At 40.8% G+C, this 12,228-nt stretch overlaps 1 protein-coding gene across 4 annotated transcripts in view; it reads left to right on the top strand.

Moving 5' to 3' along the window:
- LOC119120331 (hexokinase-1-like) overlaps window positions 1-12,181 on the top strand; it is a 30,131-nt gene extending 17,950 nt beyond the window's left edge. For all 4 annotated transcript variants that reach the window (XM_037247124.1, XM_037247127.1, XM_037247126.1 and 1 more), the window contains exons 3-22: window positions 3,256-3,418; window positions 3,733-3,881; window positions 3,958-4,077; window positions 4,323-4,418; window positions 4,502-4,601; window positions 4,687-4,870; window positions 5,173-5,328; window positions 5,653-5,740; window positions 5,955-6,100; window positions 6,211-6,403; window positions 6,489-6,600; window positions 7,094-7,242; window positions 7,676-7,795; window positions 7,855-7,950; window positions 8,115-8,214; window positions 8,294-8,477; window positions 8,606-8,761; window positions 8,914-9,001; window positions 9,841-9,986; window positions 10,562-12,181. In XM_037247124.1, the coding sequence (XP_037103019.1) occupies window positions 3,256-3,418; window positions 3,733-3,881; window positions 3,958-4,077; window positions 4,323-4,418; window positions 4,502-4,601; window positions 4,687-4,870; window positions 5,173-5,328; window positions 5,653-5,740; window positions 5,955-6,100; window positions 6,211-6,403; window positions 6,489-6,600; window positions 7,094-7,242; window positions 7,676-7,795; window positions 7,855-7,950; window positions 8,115-8,214; window positions 8,294-8,477; window positions 8,606-8,761; window positions 8,914-9,001; window positions 9,841-9,986; window positions 10,562-10,709 (2,694 nt within the window). In that variant the 3' untranslated portion in view covers window positions 10,710-12,181. The remainder of the gene's footprint in view (window positions 1-3,255; window positions 3,419-3,732; window positions 3,882-3,957; window positions 4,078-4,322; window positions 4,419-4,501; window positions 4,602-4,686; window positions 4,871-5,172; window positions 5,329-5,652; window positions 5,741-5,954; window positions 6,101-6,210; window positions 6,404-6,488; window positions 6,601-7,093; window positions 7,243-7,675; window positions 7,796-7,854; window positions 7,951-8,114; window positions 8,215-8,293; window positions 8,478-8,605; window positions 8,762-8,913; window positions 9,002-9,840; window positions 9,987-10,561) is intronic.
- Window positions 12,182-12,228: the final 47 nt, after the last annotated feature.

Here is a 12,228-nt window from a genome sequence, read left to right on the forward strand (position 1 = left end):
AAATGCAATGTGTGGGAAATTTTAGGATACTCTGGTTGTGTGTTGCAGTGAAATCAATACCCCAATCAATATTCTGTATCCCTCAGCACTGGTGGTGCCCATGGCCATCATTGGCCACCACATAGCTCCGCCACTGATTCTCTTCCCCTAAAATGAGGTCATATATTTAATATAAAATATTTATAATAAGATAATTTTGGGAAAAATATTTCTACTGATGCATTTAATTCACTTTATTTTTTAATTGCAATTCAATTGATGAGAATTTAAAACCTAAAAATAAAATGTTAACTTTTAAGATTCTTACTTCATCTGTTTTAAAAATAAAACAAAGTCCTTAAACACAAACATTTGCCCCCCCCCTCGCAAGAAGTCAAGGTGGGTGAAGAAAGAATTCAGTTGGACACCATAAATGTGCAACCCGCTTATTTAGATTCTTGGTCAAATGTGACTGAGCTTGTTTTCAATCCTTCCATCTTTTAAACTCCTCTAAAGGTTTCCTGCAAACCCTGATCAGATAGTGTTTCCAGGCTACCAGCATACTTGTGTTTTTCCTTGTGTTATATTAGACACCATGTCATCTTTGTTTTCCCCCTGATCCAAACAAACGTATTCACGTTTTCCTCTCCAACATGTGCTCCATGATTCACACGTGAAGCCGGGGGGACCCTTTAAGGTCGCTCACTGATGACGTCATCAGCTTGTCTTGTAGTCGAGCCTTACCGCTTTATAAATGTAGGAAAGTTTAGGCCTGTCACATTCCTCTTTCGTACTCACAATGTCTGAATGGGTGTGTGTTTGTGCGTAAATGCTGTTATTGAACAACTGCCTGCGGTGGTAAAAACATATTAACAGCACTGGGGATCTGATGCAATGCAGTGCATCTCCCTCCCTCCCTCCCTCCCTTTCTCCCTCCCTCCCTTTCTCTTGTCCTCTCTCGCCCTCCCTGAAATAGGCCAGCTTTGAGCCATGTGACATACAGTAAGTACCATGCAGACTCTTACAGACACTCTTGCAAGACTCCTGCAGCCAGGTGTTGTGTAGTTCCTGAGCTCACGGATTGTTTTAGTGAGCCTTCTGCTCAACACACCAGCCCCAAAATGCAAAGAGTCATACAAACTGCATCTACAGCGCTTAATGTGCCATCAATGTTGCTAAGTGTGGTTAAAAGTTTGAGTTCATTTTTTACGTTGATAGTTTTTGCATCACACAAATAAAAAAAAAATCCATCCAAACTATTCAATGATCTCAAAGCATTCAATGTGAATGTAAAAACCAAATATTTCATTTATTTCAAATCGATAAAATGATTTCAAATATATTCTTTGTGGTTCTTTTTCACCACAACACATTTTCTTAATTGATATCAATAAAGGACAAACATACCTTCAAAGCTTTTCATTCATTCCACCAAATAACTCCACGCTAATTCAAGTAATAATAAACAAATAATGTTTATAATGTAGTAAATTAAGTTTGCCATTCATGGACTGTGTCTTCTAGTTTCGAGCGTGTGTTTGTTTCACCACGACCAAGTCAAATTGCAAGGTACAGAAGAGGAAAGAGGTTTTGCATATGGCCGCATGTGTGTGTGCACACGTCCAACCACCAGTGTCAGATTTCAGCACTTCCCCAATCAAGCCTGTGAGAAGGAGAGCAGGTCATTGTCATTGTTGGCAGGTGGAGGGTGTGTGAGGAAGAAAGAGCAGCAATTTGTTCAGAAAGCATGACCCTTTCCTGAAAGTCAAGCAAAAGCTCCAAATAAAGTAGACAAAGATGTGTGGCAAAGGTGTGTTGTTGACTACACTATTCCAGTCTTACCTGTCCTCTCCCCTTTGGGATTTTGATCTTGCCTCTCCATTTGTAAAAGAAAAATCGGTCTATCTTTCAATTCTATTTATTTATTTAGGCAAAGGGAAAGGTAGGGATTAATGATTCAATAAGCTTCCATGTCAGACTCTTGTGGGAATGTGACCGAGAATGTAACACTTGCACACCATATTTAACACTTGTATGTAAACAGTGTCACTGTTTGTTTGCACAGTTTACATTAAATATTGCTGTATCATATGCATTTTATTTTGGAATATTAAAAGATCACAAGATTTGTAATTTACAAAAGTCATCACGGGCACTTTAACCTTATTAATGTCACTGCAGTATTAGGTTGGAGTTAGCATTAGGGATTTAAACATAAGTCAAGTTTGATTTCATAAAGAACAAAAACATCTCTCAAAAAATGTCTCCTGTAAGTTAACCACACTACATCCAGTCTGTTTCTATTTCAAATTCACTTCCTCTAAACCACAATGACACTGTCAAAGTCAAAGTCTGCTTTATTGTCAATTTCTTCACATGCCAAGACACACAAAGAAATCGTGTCATGACCTTGTTGACATAAAAAACAAAAAGCAACCAGGAAATGTGACATTGAGAAATGAAAATAAGCAATAACACTTCCATGATCTTATATATTCAAAGTTTTAAAAGTTGCTTTGGGATCGAACTTTGCTCAGGTACTTCAATCTTAAGCAAAACGAAGAAGCGAGACATAGATAAGACATGATCCTGTTCATTCTCTAACGTGATGAAACAGCAGTTTGTTTAACATCCTGTTCGACACCATGTGAGTGACACAGACAGAATGTGTCAACGCTGTGGGAAGTTTTCTGCCAATAGAAAGATGTGTTACAGCTACTGTGTTGTAACGATGACGTCGTCTATAAAAGGTAGCAATAAATGAGTCACAATGTTGCTTTGATGGCATTCACTTCCTTCTTTGGAAGAGAATAGGGATGGGAATGATTGAACAGTGCCATTCATTCACATCAGAGATCATTTAGCATATGGGTGTGGAATTAGCAGATCCAGTAAATCTGGATCCTCTTCCGTTTATTTCTGAGATTTGACCACTAAGGTTAGGCACTTGTAATTATGTAAACGATTACCATGGTTTTAACTTTCATTTTCACTGTTCTTTTTTTTTTTTTCATATCAAAGTTTGGGGAAAAAAATACGATTGATTGTGGGTTAAATGCTTTGGGGATCCAAAGAAAACAAATTGTAATAGGCTATGATAAGCAAAAAAAAAAATCCATGTATCTCCAGTCTGTAAGGTTGAACTATATTTTGTCCATCTCCGATTCAACCTGGCCTATAATTCAATAATAGTTCAATTGTTCAAAGTATTGACTAAAGAATTGAATTTCAATGCAGTGATCTCCAATTAACAGTTGCCTTTGTGTGTCTTATCAGATTGACAAGTACTTGTACTCCATGCGCTTCTCTGATGAGATGCTGCTGGACATCATGCAGCGCTTCCGCATGGAGATGGTCAACGGGTTGAACCGCGACACCTGCACCACGTCCTCGCTGAAGATGCTGCCGACATTTGTACACTCCATCCCCGACGGCTCGGGTCAGTGCTTCCATGTTGTAATGAAACAAAATATTCGACACATTTTGAATTGAAGTCGACGGCAAACGTCTTCTTTTGTGCTGCCATTAGTCAGCTGATGACTCAACAGACAAATGAATCATCTGTCTGACCCTCGCCACATGTTCCTTACCACGTCACTGTGACGCTTGGTGCTTTTTAGTAGTATGTTCTGTATCATTCCAGAGGGAAAATAAAAAAAGACTCTCGAGTGCAGTGCAGTTTACATTCCTTCACTATTGTTCATGACTCATCCCCTCTTTTTCTATGACAACCTTTTCTTTGTTTCCCTACAGAAAAAGGAGATTTTATCGCGTTGGATTTAGGAGGAAGTGCCTTCAGGATCCTTCGCGTCAAAGTCAGTCACGAGAAGAAGCAGACAGTTCAGATGGAGAGCCAGATCTATGACACACCGGAGGACATCATGCATGGGAGCGGAGCGAGAGTGTGTTGACGCACAAGTACTCGCACAAATGCACACACCTTCATTCTCACTCCCGTCCGTCTCCGCTTTGTTCCAGCTGTTCGACCACGTGGCAGAGTGTCTGGATGACTTCATGGAAAAACATAACATTAAAGACAAGAGGCTGCCAGTTGGCTTTACGTTTTCCTTCCCTTGCCAGCAAACCAAACTTGATGAGGTAATATAACGTTTACAGCACCGCACAATTTCCGTTTTATTCATCGCCTTATCTCCCAAGGCCGCTGTGTCAGTCATACTAAATAAATAGTCATAAAAATATAATAAAATAGTGGAAATTCTTTTTTTTTTTTTTGCAAATTTGTGAACACACAGGCGCCAAAGTACGAATAAGGAACGTCCGATGTTTTCCTGTAGTTTTGTAGGAGCTTGAGTGACAGACAGCCTTGCTTTGTCTGTCTCCAGAGCACTCTGTTAACTTGGACCAAGCGTTTCAAGGCGAGCGGAGTAGAGGGCATGGATGTCGTAAAGATGCTCAACAAAGCCATCAAACAACGAGGAGTAAGTCGCGTCTTCATCTCGACTGGAGTTTTACAGCACGTAATGGTGAGGGGCCGCCATTAAGTCGTTTCTGTGTCTTCCAGGACTATGAAGCGGACATCATGGCTGTGGTGAACGATACCGTGGGAACGATGATGACGTGCGGCTTCGACGATCAACGATGTGAAGTCGGCGTTATCATCGGTATTCCATCAGCAGCGTGTCCACGTTGTTCCCAAACGAGAGCTGAATGCGTTCTAGAATTTCTTCCTAATTATATTTCTTTTAGGAACCGGCACCAACGCGTGCTACATGGAGGAGCTACGTCACATCGACCTGGTGGAAGGCGACGAAGGCAGGATGTGTGTGAACACCGAGTGGGGGGCCTTTGGAGACGACGGCTGGTTGGAGGACATCCGGACCGAGTTTGACCGAGAAATTGACCGAGGCTCTCTGAATCCCGGCAAGCAGCTGTACGTCATTTTGGTTCTTGTAGGCTCTTTTTTCAACCACTTGCAAGGTTAAGACATCACAATAGAAGTATGGATCACAATATGGGCAAAAATGTATGCTAAATGTCAAAAGAAATCCTCTCTTATTGTTGCTGGGTGTTCTTCACCATGAAAACAAAACAAAATTGTCCAGAAATCTTTTGGTGGGATGAAAAGTTTGCTCCATTGACTGAGTTCAACCTGTGTGATCAGCAGATCAATAATGCCAGTGTTTCTCTCTCTTTATTTTTTTTATTTTTTACAATTTGTTCCTTTGATTACAGGTTTGAGAAGATGGTTAGTGGACTGTACATGGGCGAGCTGGTTCGTCTCATTCTGGTCAAGATGGCCAGGGAGGGTTTGCTGTTTGAGGGAAGAATCACCGCTGAGCTTCTTACTAAAGGCAAAATTGAGACCAAGCACGTGTCAGCCATTGAGAAGTAAGTTGCATTTATTATCATGATTCATATAGGCATTCCTTTTATCAGCAGACTACAAAGCCCAGTCATCTTATTTTTATAGCCTTCAATCACAAAGGAGAGAATAAGGAAGAGAGCAAAAGATAAGAGAGGCTGCGGTAAAGCAGGCCAAAATCACCCAAGATTGGTTCTGCCATTTTCAATTCTGTTCAGATTAACCCCCGATCTTTATTCTCATGAAAATTCCTGAAATAATGCTTTACCTTTGTTAAGGTGAAAAAGTTTGGGCCACCCTGTTTCATTGGATTACAACAGTCTTCCTCTTTCTGTCTCTGTCTTGTTTAGGAGTAGAGAGGGATTAATCAAGGCCAAAGAGATTTTAATCAGACTCGGTGTGGAGCCCTCGGATGACGACTGCATTGGCGTTCAACATGTGGGTATTGTTGCCAAAATAGGAAAATGGAGCCTGCCCTTATACTAGTGTCATTTTACCTCACGTGGGATTCACATGTGATAAATCTTGGTGCAACCCCTACCCGCTTATTGCACTGGATCATCTGGGCTGGATTTCAAATTTCCCTTAGTAAGTGGTTAGAAAAAAAAGGATGGCAGGATTTTTGAATGGCCTCCTCATCTGCTCCATTTAGGTTTGCACCATTGTGTCTGTCCGCTCTGCCAACCTGATAGCAGCACTACTAGCGGGCATCCTCAAGAGGCTCAAGGAGAACAAAGGCGTGGCCCGATTGCGCACCACTGTTGGCATTGATGGCTCGCTCTACAAGATGCACCCACAGTGAGTCATGGAAACATGCATGTACTCGATTTACAAAATGTTGTGGAACACCATGAAAGCAAAAGTAAATGAATTTCATAATGACAACGTTCCTGACAAATCTACTTCAGGTACGCACGTCGTCTTCATAAGGCGGTCCGTCGCTTGGTCCCCGACTCTGACGTGCGCTTCCTCCTGTCGGAGAGCGGTAGCGGAAAAGGTGCCGCCATGGTGACGGCTGTGGCCTACAGACTTGCCGAGCAGTCGAGGCAAATCGCACAAACTCTGTCAGAGTTCTGCCTGACGACCGATCAACTGCTGGAGGTATGGGCCCCGGGGGCACACGGATCTAAGTTTTATTAGTTGGAGTGTGCGCAGTTTTACAAATGAGTATTGTATATTTCACCAGGTCAAGCAGCGAATGAGGACCGAGATCCAAAATGGCCTTTCGAAGGCCACCCAGGAGTCCGCCACAGTGAAAATGTTGCCAACGTTTGTGTGCAGCACACCCGATGGCACAGGTTAGACACTCACCATGCATACAAGTATTTGAGTAATATCAGAAAATATGGATCCGATCCCTCATTTGCTTTTATAACCAATTTCAAAAGTAGTTGGCAAAAACTTTATAACTGAATTAAACAGTCGGATTTCTTTCAAGAAATGTCGATTATTTTTTTTTTTTAGTGTTTTAATAACGGAGCTGAAAAGAAAGGGATTTTCAAGGTTATAGTCTCTATGGAGGCAGTCTGAGAATATTTTACTCGAGATAACAGCCTAGCGCCAAGGTCAAGGTCTTGGAACAGCAGGAGCAAAAGGAGGCGCTATCTTTAGCCTAAGGAGCTGTGTCATGTCACGGTGTACGCTCACACACACGTTGTGACCGGACTTTCTTATAAACAAGTCTGCGAAACACTTAGCCTAGCCAGACCAGCTTCCTCATCCCATAATATGTCATTGATACAATGTTGTCATTATTCAAACAAAATCTTTTGTGTTTCTGTCTGACTGCAGAAAATGGCGATTTCCTGGCTTTGGATTTGGGAGGAACCAACTTTAGAGTGCTGATGGTCAAAATTCGTTCTGGGAAGAAGAGATCGGTGGAGATGCACAACAAGATTTACGCCATTCCTCAAGAAGTCATGCAGGGAACAGGAGAGGAGGTGAGAACTTGATGCAATCTATGCCAAACAAATGATTGTGACAAAATAGATGTGTGAAAAGCTGCCAGGTTGACGATAAGCTTGTAAGCGACATGTTTGCTGTTTCAATGTGAACTGGTTGGTATGCTGTTTAGGATTAGTGGAGGTGACTTCACTTTGTTTGTCAAGGTAATCCTGTCTGTAACCTTTTGACGTGTGGCAGTCACAGCAAAGTTTTGTACAAACTGTATTTTGATTAACTGACCACTCGTAGGGAGCAGAGTGGTTGAGTTTGAAGGTTTCCCACGTTTTCCATTCCCATCTAGTCTGGCTTCCTCTAAAATGACAAAAATGTGGTCCACCTCATTTGGCTTTAAATTGAACACATTGTAAACGTGTGAGCATCAACATTTTCACATCAATTAACACGAGCGTCTCGCCTTTCCTCCTTCAGCTGTTTGATCACATTGTGCATTGTATAAGTGACTTCCTGGACTACATGGGGATGAAGAATGCTCGTCTTCCTCTTGGCTTCACCTTCTCATTCCCCTGCCTTCAGACCCGCCTGGATGCTGTGAGTACCTTTGGAGTTCTCTCAACACGGTGGCATTTTCTGAGTGTGTGTTTACAAAGGGCATCCTGGTGACGTGGACGAAAGGCTTTAAGGCTACAGACTGTGAAGGAGAAGATGTCGTGGAGCTTTTGAGAGAGGCCATTAAAAGGAGAGAGGTAGGAAGAATTTGGTGAAATACAATCTGTCCCCTGACATTAGGTGAAATAATGGAAATAGAAACATCAGAACACCTATATTAAATGTACAGGAGATTTAATTGGCACTAGGTCCTTTTAATTTGATTCATTTGTATCAATGTCACCTTATATTTCTGCTCAAGGAATTTGACCTGGATGTGGTGGCTATAGTCAACGACACAGTGGGCACCATGATGACCTGCGCGTACGAGGAGCCCACCTGTGAGATTGGGCTCATCGCTGGTCAGTATACATTTCATTCGTGCTTTCAACTTCCATGAGATGATCCAAATAACAAAAACACCTCGGCTACTGAGTGCAGGAACCGGCAGCAATGCGTGTTACATGGAGGAAATGAGAAACATTGAGATGGTAGATTCCAACCAAGGGCGAATGTGTGTCAACATGGAGTGGGGGGCATTTGGTGATAACGGATGCCTAGACGACATCAGGACCGAGTATGATCGTGCTGTCGATGACTTCTCTCTCAATCCTGGAAAACAGAGGTAACACCTTAACATAAATACAGTACACATTTATTAAAAAATGAATATGAATAAGACAAAAAAAAAGTGGGAAAACTCAAGTGCTGTGAATACTTTCCAGTTATAATGTGTGTTTTTTCACTCTTCAGATACGAGAAAATGTGTAGTGGTATGTACCTCGGCGAAATAGTACGGAACATCTTAATAGATTTGACCAAGAGGGGCTTCCTCTTCAGAGGTCAAATTTCGGAAACACTGAAGACCAGAGGCATCTTTGAAACAAAATTCCTCTCTCAGATTGAGAGGTAAGAAACCACCTCAATGTAGGTGTAGGTACTTTTTTGTGTTTTAATTTAGTCATTTATTTTTGTCCAATGCCCATGTCTAGTTATATGAGTATTCCTCAACTTTGTTCATTTTCTTTCCTGCTGCTAACTGTGTATGTGTCTATCTCTAGTGACAGATTGGCGTTACTTCAAGTGAGGGCCATCTTGCAACAGTTGGGACTGGACAGCACTTGTGATGACAGTATCATTGTTAAAAAGGTATGCTGTGTCACATTGTTGAATACAAATAATGGAAAAAATATTTACGCCCTCTTGATTTGAAGCTGTTGGGAAATGTGTAAATGTTCTTTTTTGGTCATTTAAAACAAACCATTCATGCTATAATGTTTTTGAGCTAACTACTACTAACCATCTCTGACGACTTCAAGTGGAATACTAAAGCCAAGGTCTCTGCTCTCCACTATTGTTTTAATTGAAAACCTTCATGGTATATTCATCCTTCTTTCCCCTCATATTTGACTCAAAGCATACCCAGAGTTCAATGTTGAGTCGAAAACGATTTTGAATTCAAAAAGATATTTTAACATTGTACTTCTACCATTTCAAAAACTTTCACAACCTTACTGGCCTCAACAGAGAGCATTATCATTATTATTATGCTTTTAATTGAAAACCTTCATGGTATATTCATCCTTCTTTCCCCTCATATTTGACTCAAAGCATACCCAGAGTTCAATGTTGAGTCGAAAACGATTTTGAATTCAAAAAGATATTTTAACATTGTACTTCTACCATTTCACAAACTTTCACAACCTTACTGGCCTCGACAGAGAGCATTATCAAAATAAACTCTTGAACCTTATTGCTGCTGAGCTGAGCTTTTACAACAAAATGCAGTTCTGCACATTTGTGTGGAAATCTTGGCACTTACAAAACATTTGCTCAACTGTAATTTGTGAAAGAGCTTTGTGTGCGACTGTGTGGGAATTTCACATGAGGAAATGTGTCGCCTTTTTAAGATTCTCAGAACTGATGAGATTACACACAGCTTTGTGTGATGCAATGACGATAGTGATTTTGTTGTTGTTGTTATATAGGTTTGTGGAGCAGTGTCACATCGAGCCGCTCAGCTCTGCGGGGCAGGAATGGCAGCAGTCGTTGATAAGATCCGGGAAAACCGTGGCTTGGACTTTTTGAACATCACTGTAGGGGTGGATGGCACGCTCTATAAACTGCATCCTCAGTAAGATACATTCTCACATTATTATTCAGCACAAAACACTCATAAATTGTTCAGGGGAAGAGTTAAGGTTGTGCTTTACGATGGGACAAACAAGATATTGTAAATCAGCCGTGAAAGCGCTGGTGATTTAATAACCGCCATTTATTTCCTGCTTGACAAATATATATAACCGCCATTTATTTCCTGCTTGACAAATATATATAACTGACATTTATTTCCTGTTTGACAAATATGTGATGTATTTGTCCAAGGGTTGCATGAAGTTGTAATTTAACCTTATAAGGTAGAACACCTACATTATTTTCTGGGGTCATTTTGTTCTTTATCTGGGTTCTGCAAGTCATTGCCAGGGGTTGTTTTAAGGATGACACTCCCCATGTCTTGGTGTGTCAATCCTGTTCAACGTGCTCTTATGATTTGTGACAACTCTTGAGAACAAGATGGAAGAAAGACTTTCCACTACTTAGTATCTATTTGTTATAGTGAGTGTATCTTGACGTGCAATCACTTTTTTGTTTTGCTCTTTGAAAACAGTCATTGAACATCATCCCAATTAATTATCTTCTTCTGCACAGCTTCTCTCGGATCATGCACAAAACCGTTAAGGAACTAGCCCCCCATTGCCACGTCAACTTCCTGCTGTCGGAGGACGGCAGCGGCAAAGGGGCAGCGCTCATCACCGCTGTGGGCGTCCGGTTGAGACAAGAGATCCACAACCAGTAACTGTCACACTCCAGTGGCTTCTCCGGACTTCCAACTGGCACCTCAATGTTCTGCCCACACTACAGGAGCTATTTAAGTGCGTCCACGCGGGCGAAAGTTAAGTAGCATAATCGCTATCGTAGCTGTAAAACATGTCGAAAGTTCCAAAAGATTCAATCGTGACAACACAACCCTGCAACTTTGCTCTGTTGTGTGTAATGTTGCCACCCTTAGGTTTTATCCAGTAATTGCAAGGTGTCAACCATAATTCAATGTCTCGCTGCGAGTGAGTTGCGTGCTGGATTAATTTTCTTACATCATAATTAGTTAGCTGCAGGGTCATTAAATTATATTTTCTACCAAAGTCAGCAGAATGTGTCAGCACAAAATGCACAAATACGTGTGAAAGGGAATTTGGAATTGCTTTTAAGGTTTTAAACTCTTATTCCAGTATACAATACATTTGACATGTCGTGTTATTTATTTTATTTTTATATCCGGAGATGATTAAACGCCGCAATAATGATTCACGCACACATAATATATAAGCTGTTATTTGTAATCAGCCTAATCCTATAAACATGAAAAGGGAACATCCAATCTCTGCTCGAGTGACACATGCTTACTGAATATGCTTGTTCTCCTTTTATTTTATGTTCTATTTTCTTGTAATCTCCTGTAAATTCTGTCCAAACAACACTTGTACAAATCACGGCACACTGCTGTCGACACGTTATGAGTCCATCAGTTCATTACCAACTGCAATGAAAGCGTGCTTTCCTAGGTGCCAGCTGGAGCACCAAATATGTGGAACACTTGCTGAAACTTTAAGACAATATGAAACATTATTAAATGTTCCCACCGCTTGTACAAAGGTAAATGCTTTAAATAAATCTCAGGTAGGAAGGTATTTAAATGCTCAGCTAGGTTGTATTTATTTATTTTTTGCTGAACCAAAAGTGAATACTTACACATGAATTGCAAATCCTCTTTTAGGTTCACTCCTGGTGTCCCTCAGGGCTCTGTTCTAGGCCTTTTGGAATGTAAAACATGATTACAATGTTAGCAAACCCACCTGAACTTTCAGACCATTTATTGTAAGTAGTGGTAATATTACAACGACAGTTGACCCCTGCATAGATTCGCAACTCTGGTTGCCAGCTCGATTGTGCTTTTGAACCTTTTTGCATTCCAGATGTGGTTTTGGGAAAACATTGTAACATTGACACAAAAATACAAGATTGCGGTCTCTGAACTATACTGTACACCCTTTTTAGAATAGACAAAGTGAAGCTGCTGCAGTGTTGTACACAAAACGAATTTATGCCGGCAAGAGAATCTCAAACCAATACCGATAAGAAGTCTCATGAATGGCAGGAGGAAGAAACTCCTCAATAATTATTCTCAGTATTCATCACAAACACTTGAATCGCTTTGCTTTATCTGTCCAACACTGTCAATTATTCAATAAAGTCAAACTAATGTCAAATTGACTGATGCTTTGCCATTTGTGTGCCAAAACAAAATATACAAGCATGTC

Source organism: Syngnathus acus, chromosome 3, assembly GCF_901709675.1.
Source record: "Syngnathus acus chromosome 3, fSynAcu1.2, whole genome shotgun sequence".
NCBI lineage: Eukaryota > Metazoa > Chordata > Actinopteri > Syngnathiformes > Syngnathidae > Syngnathus > Syngnathus acus.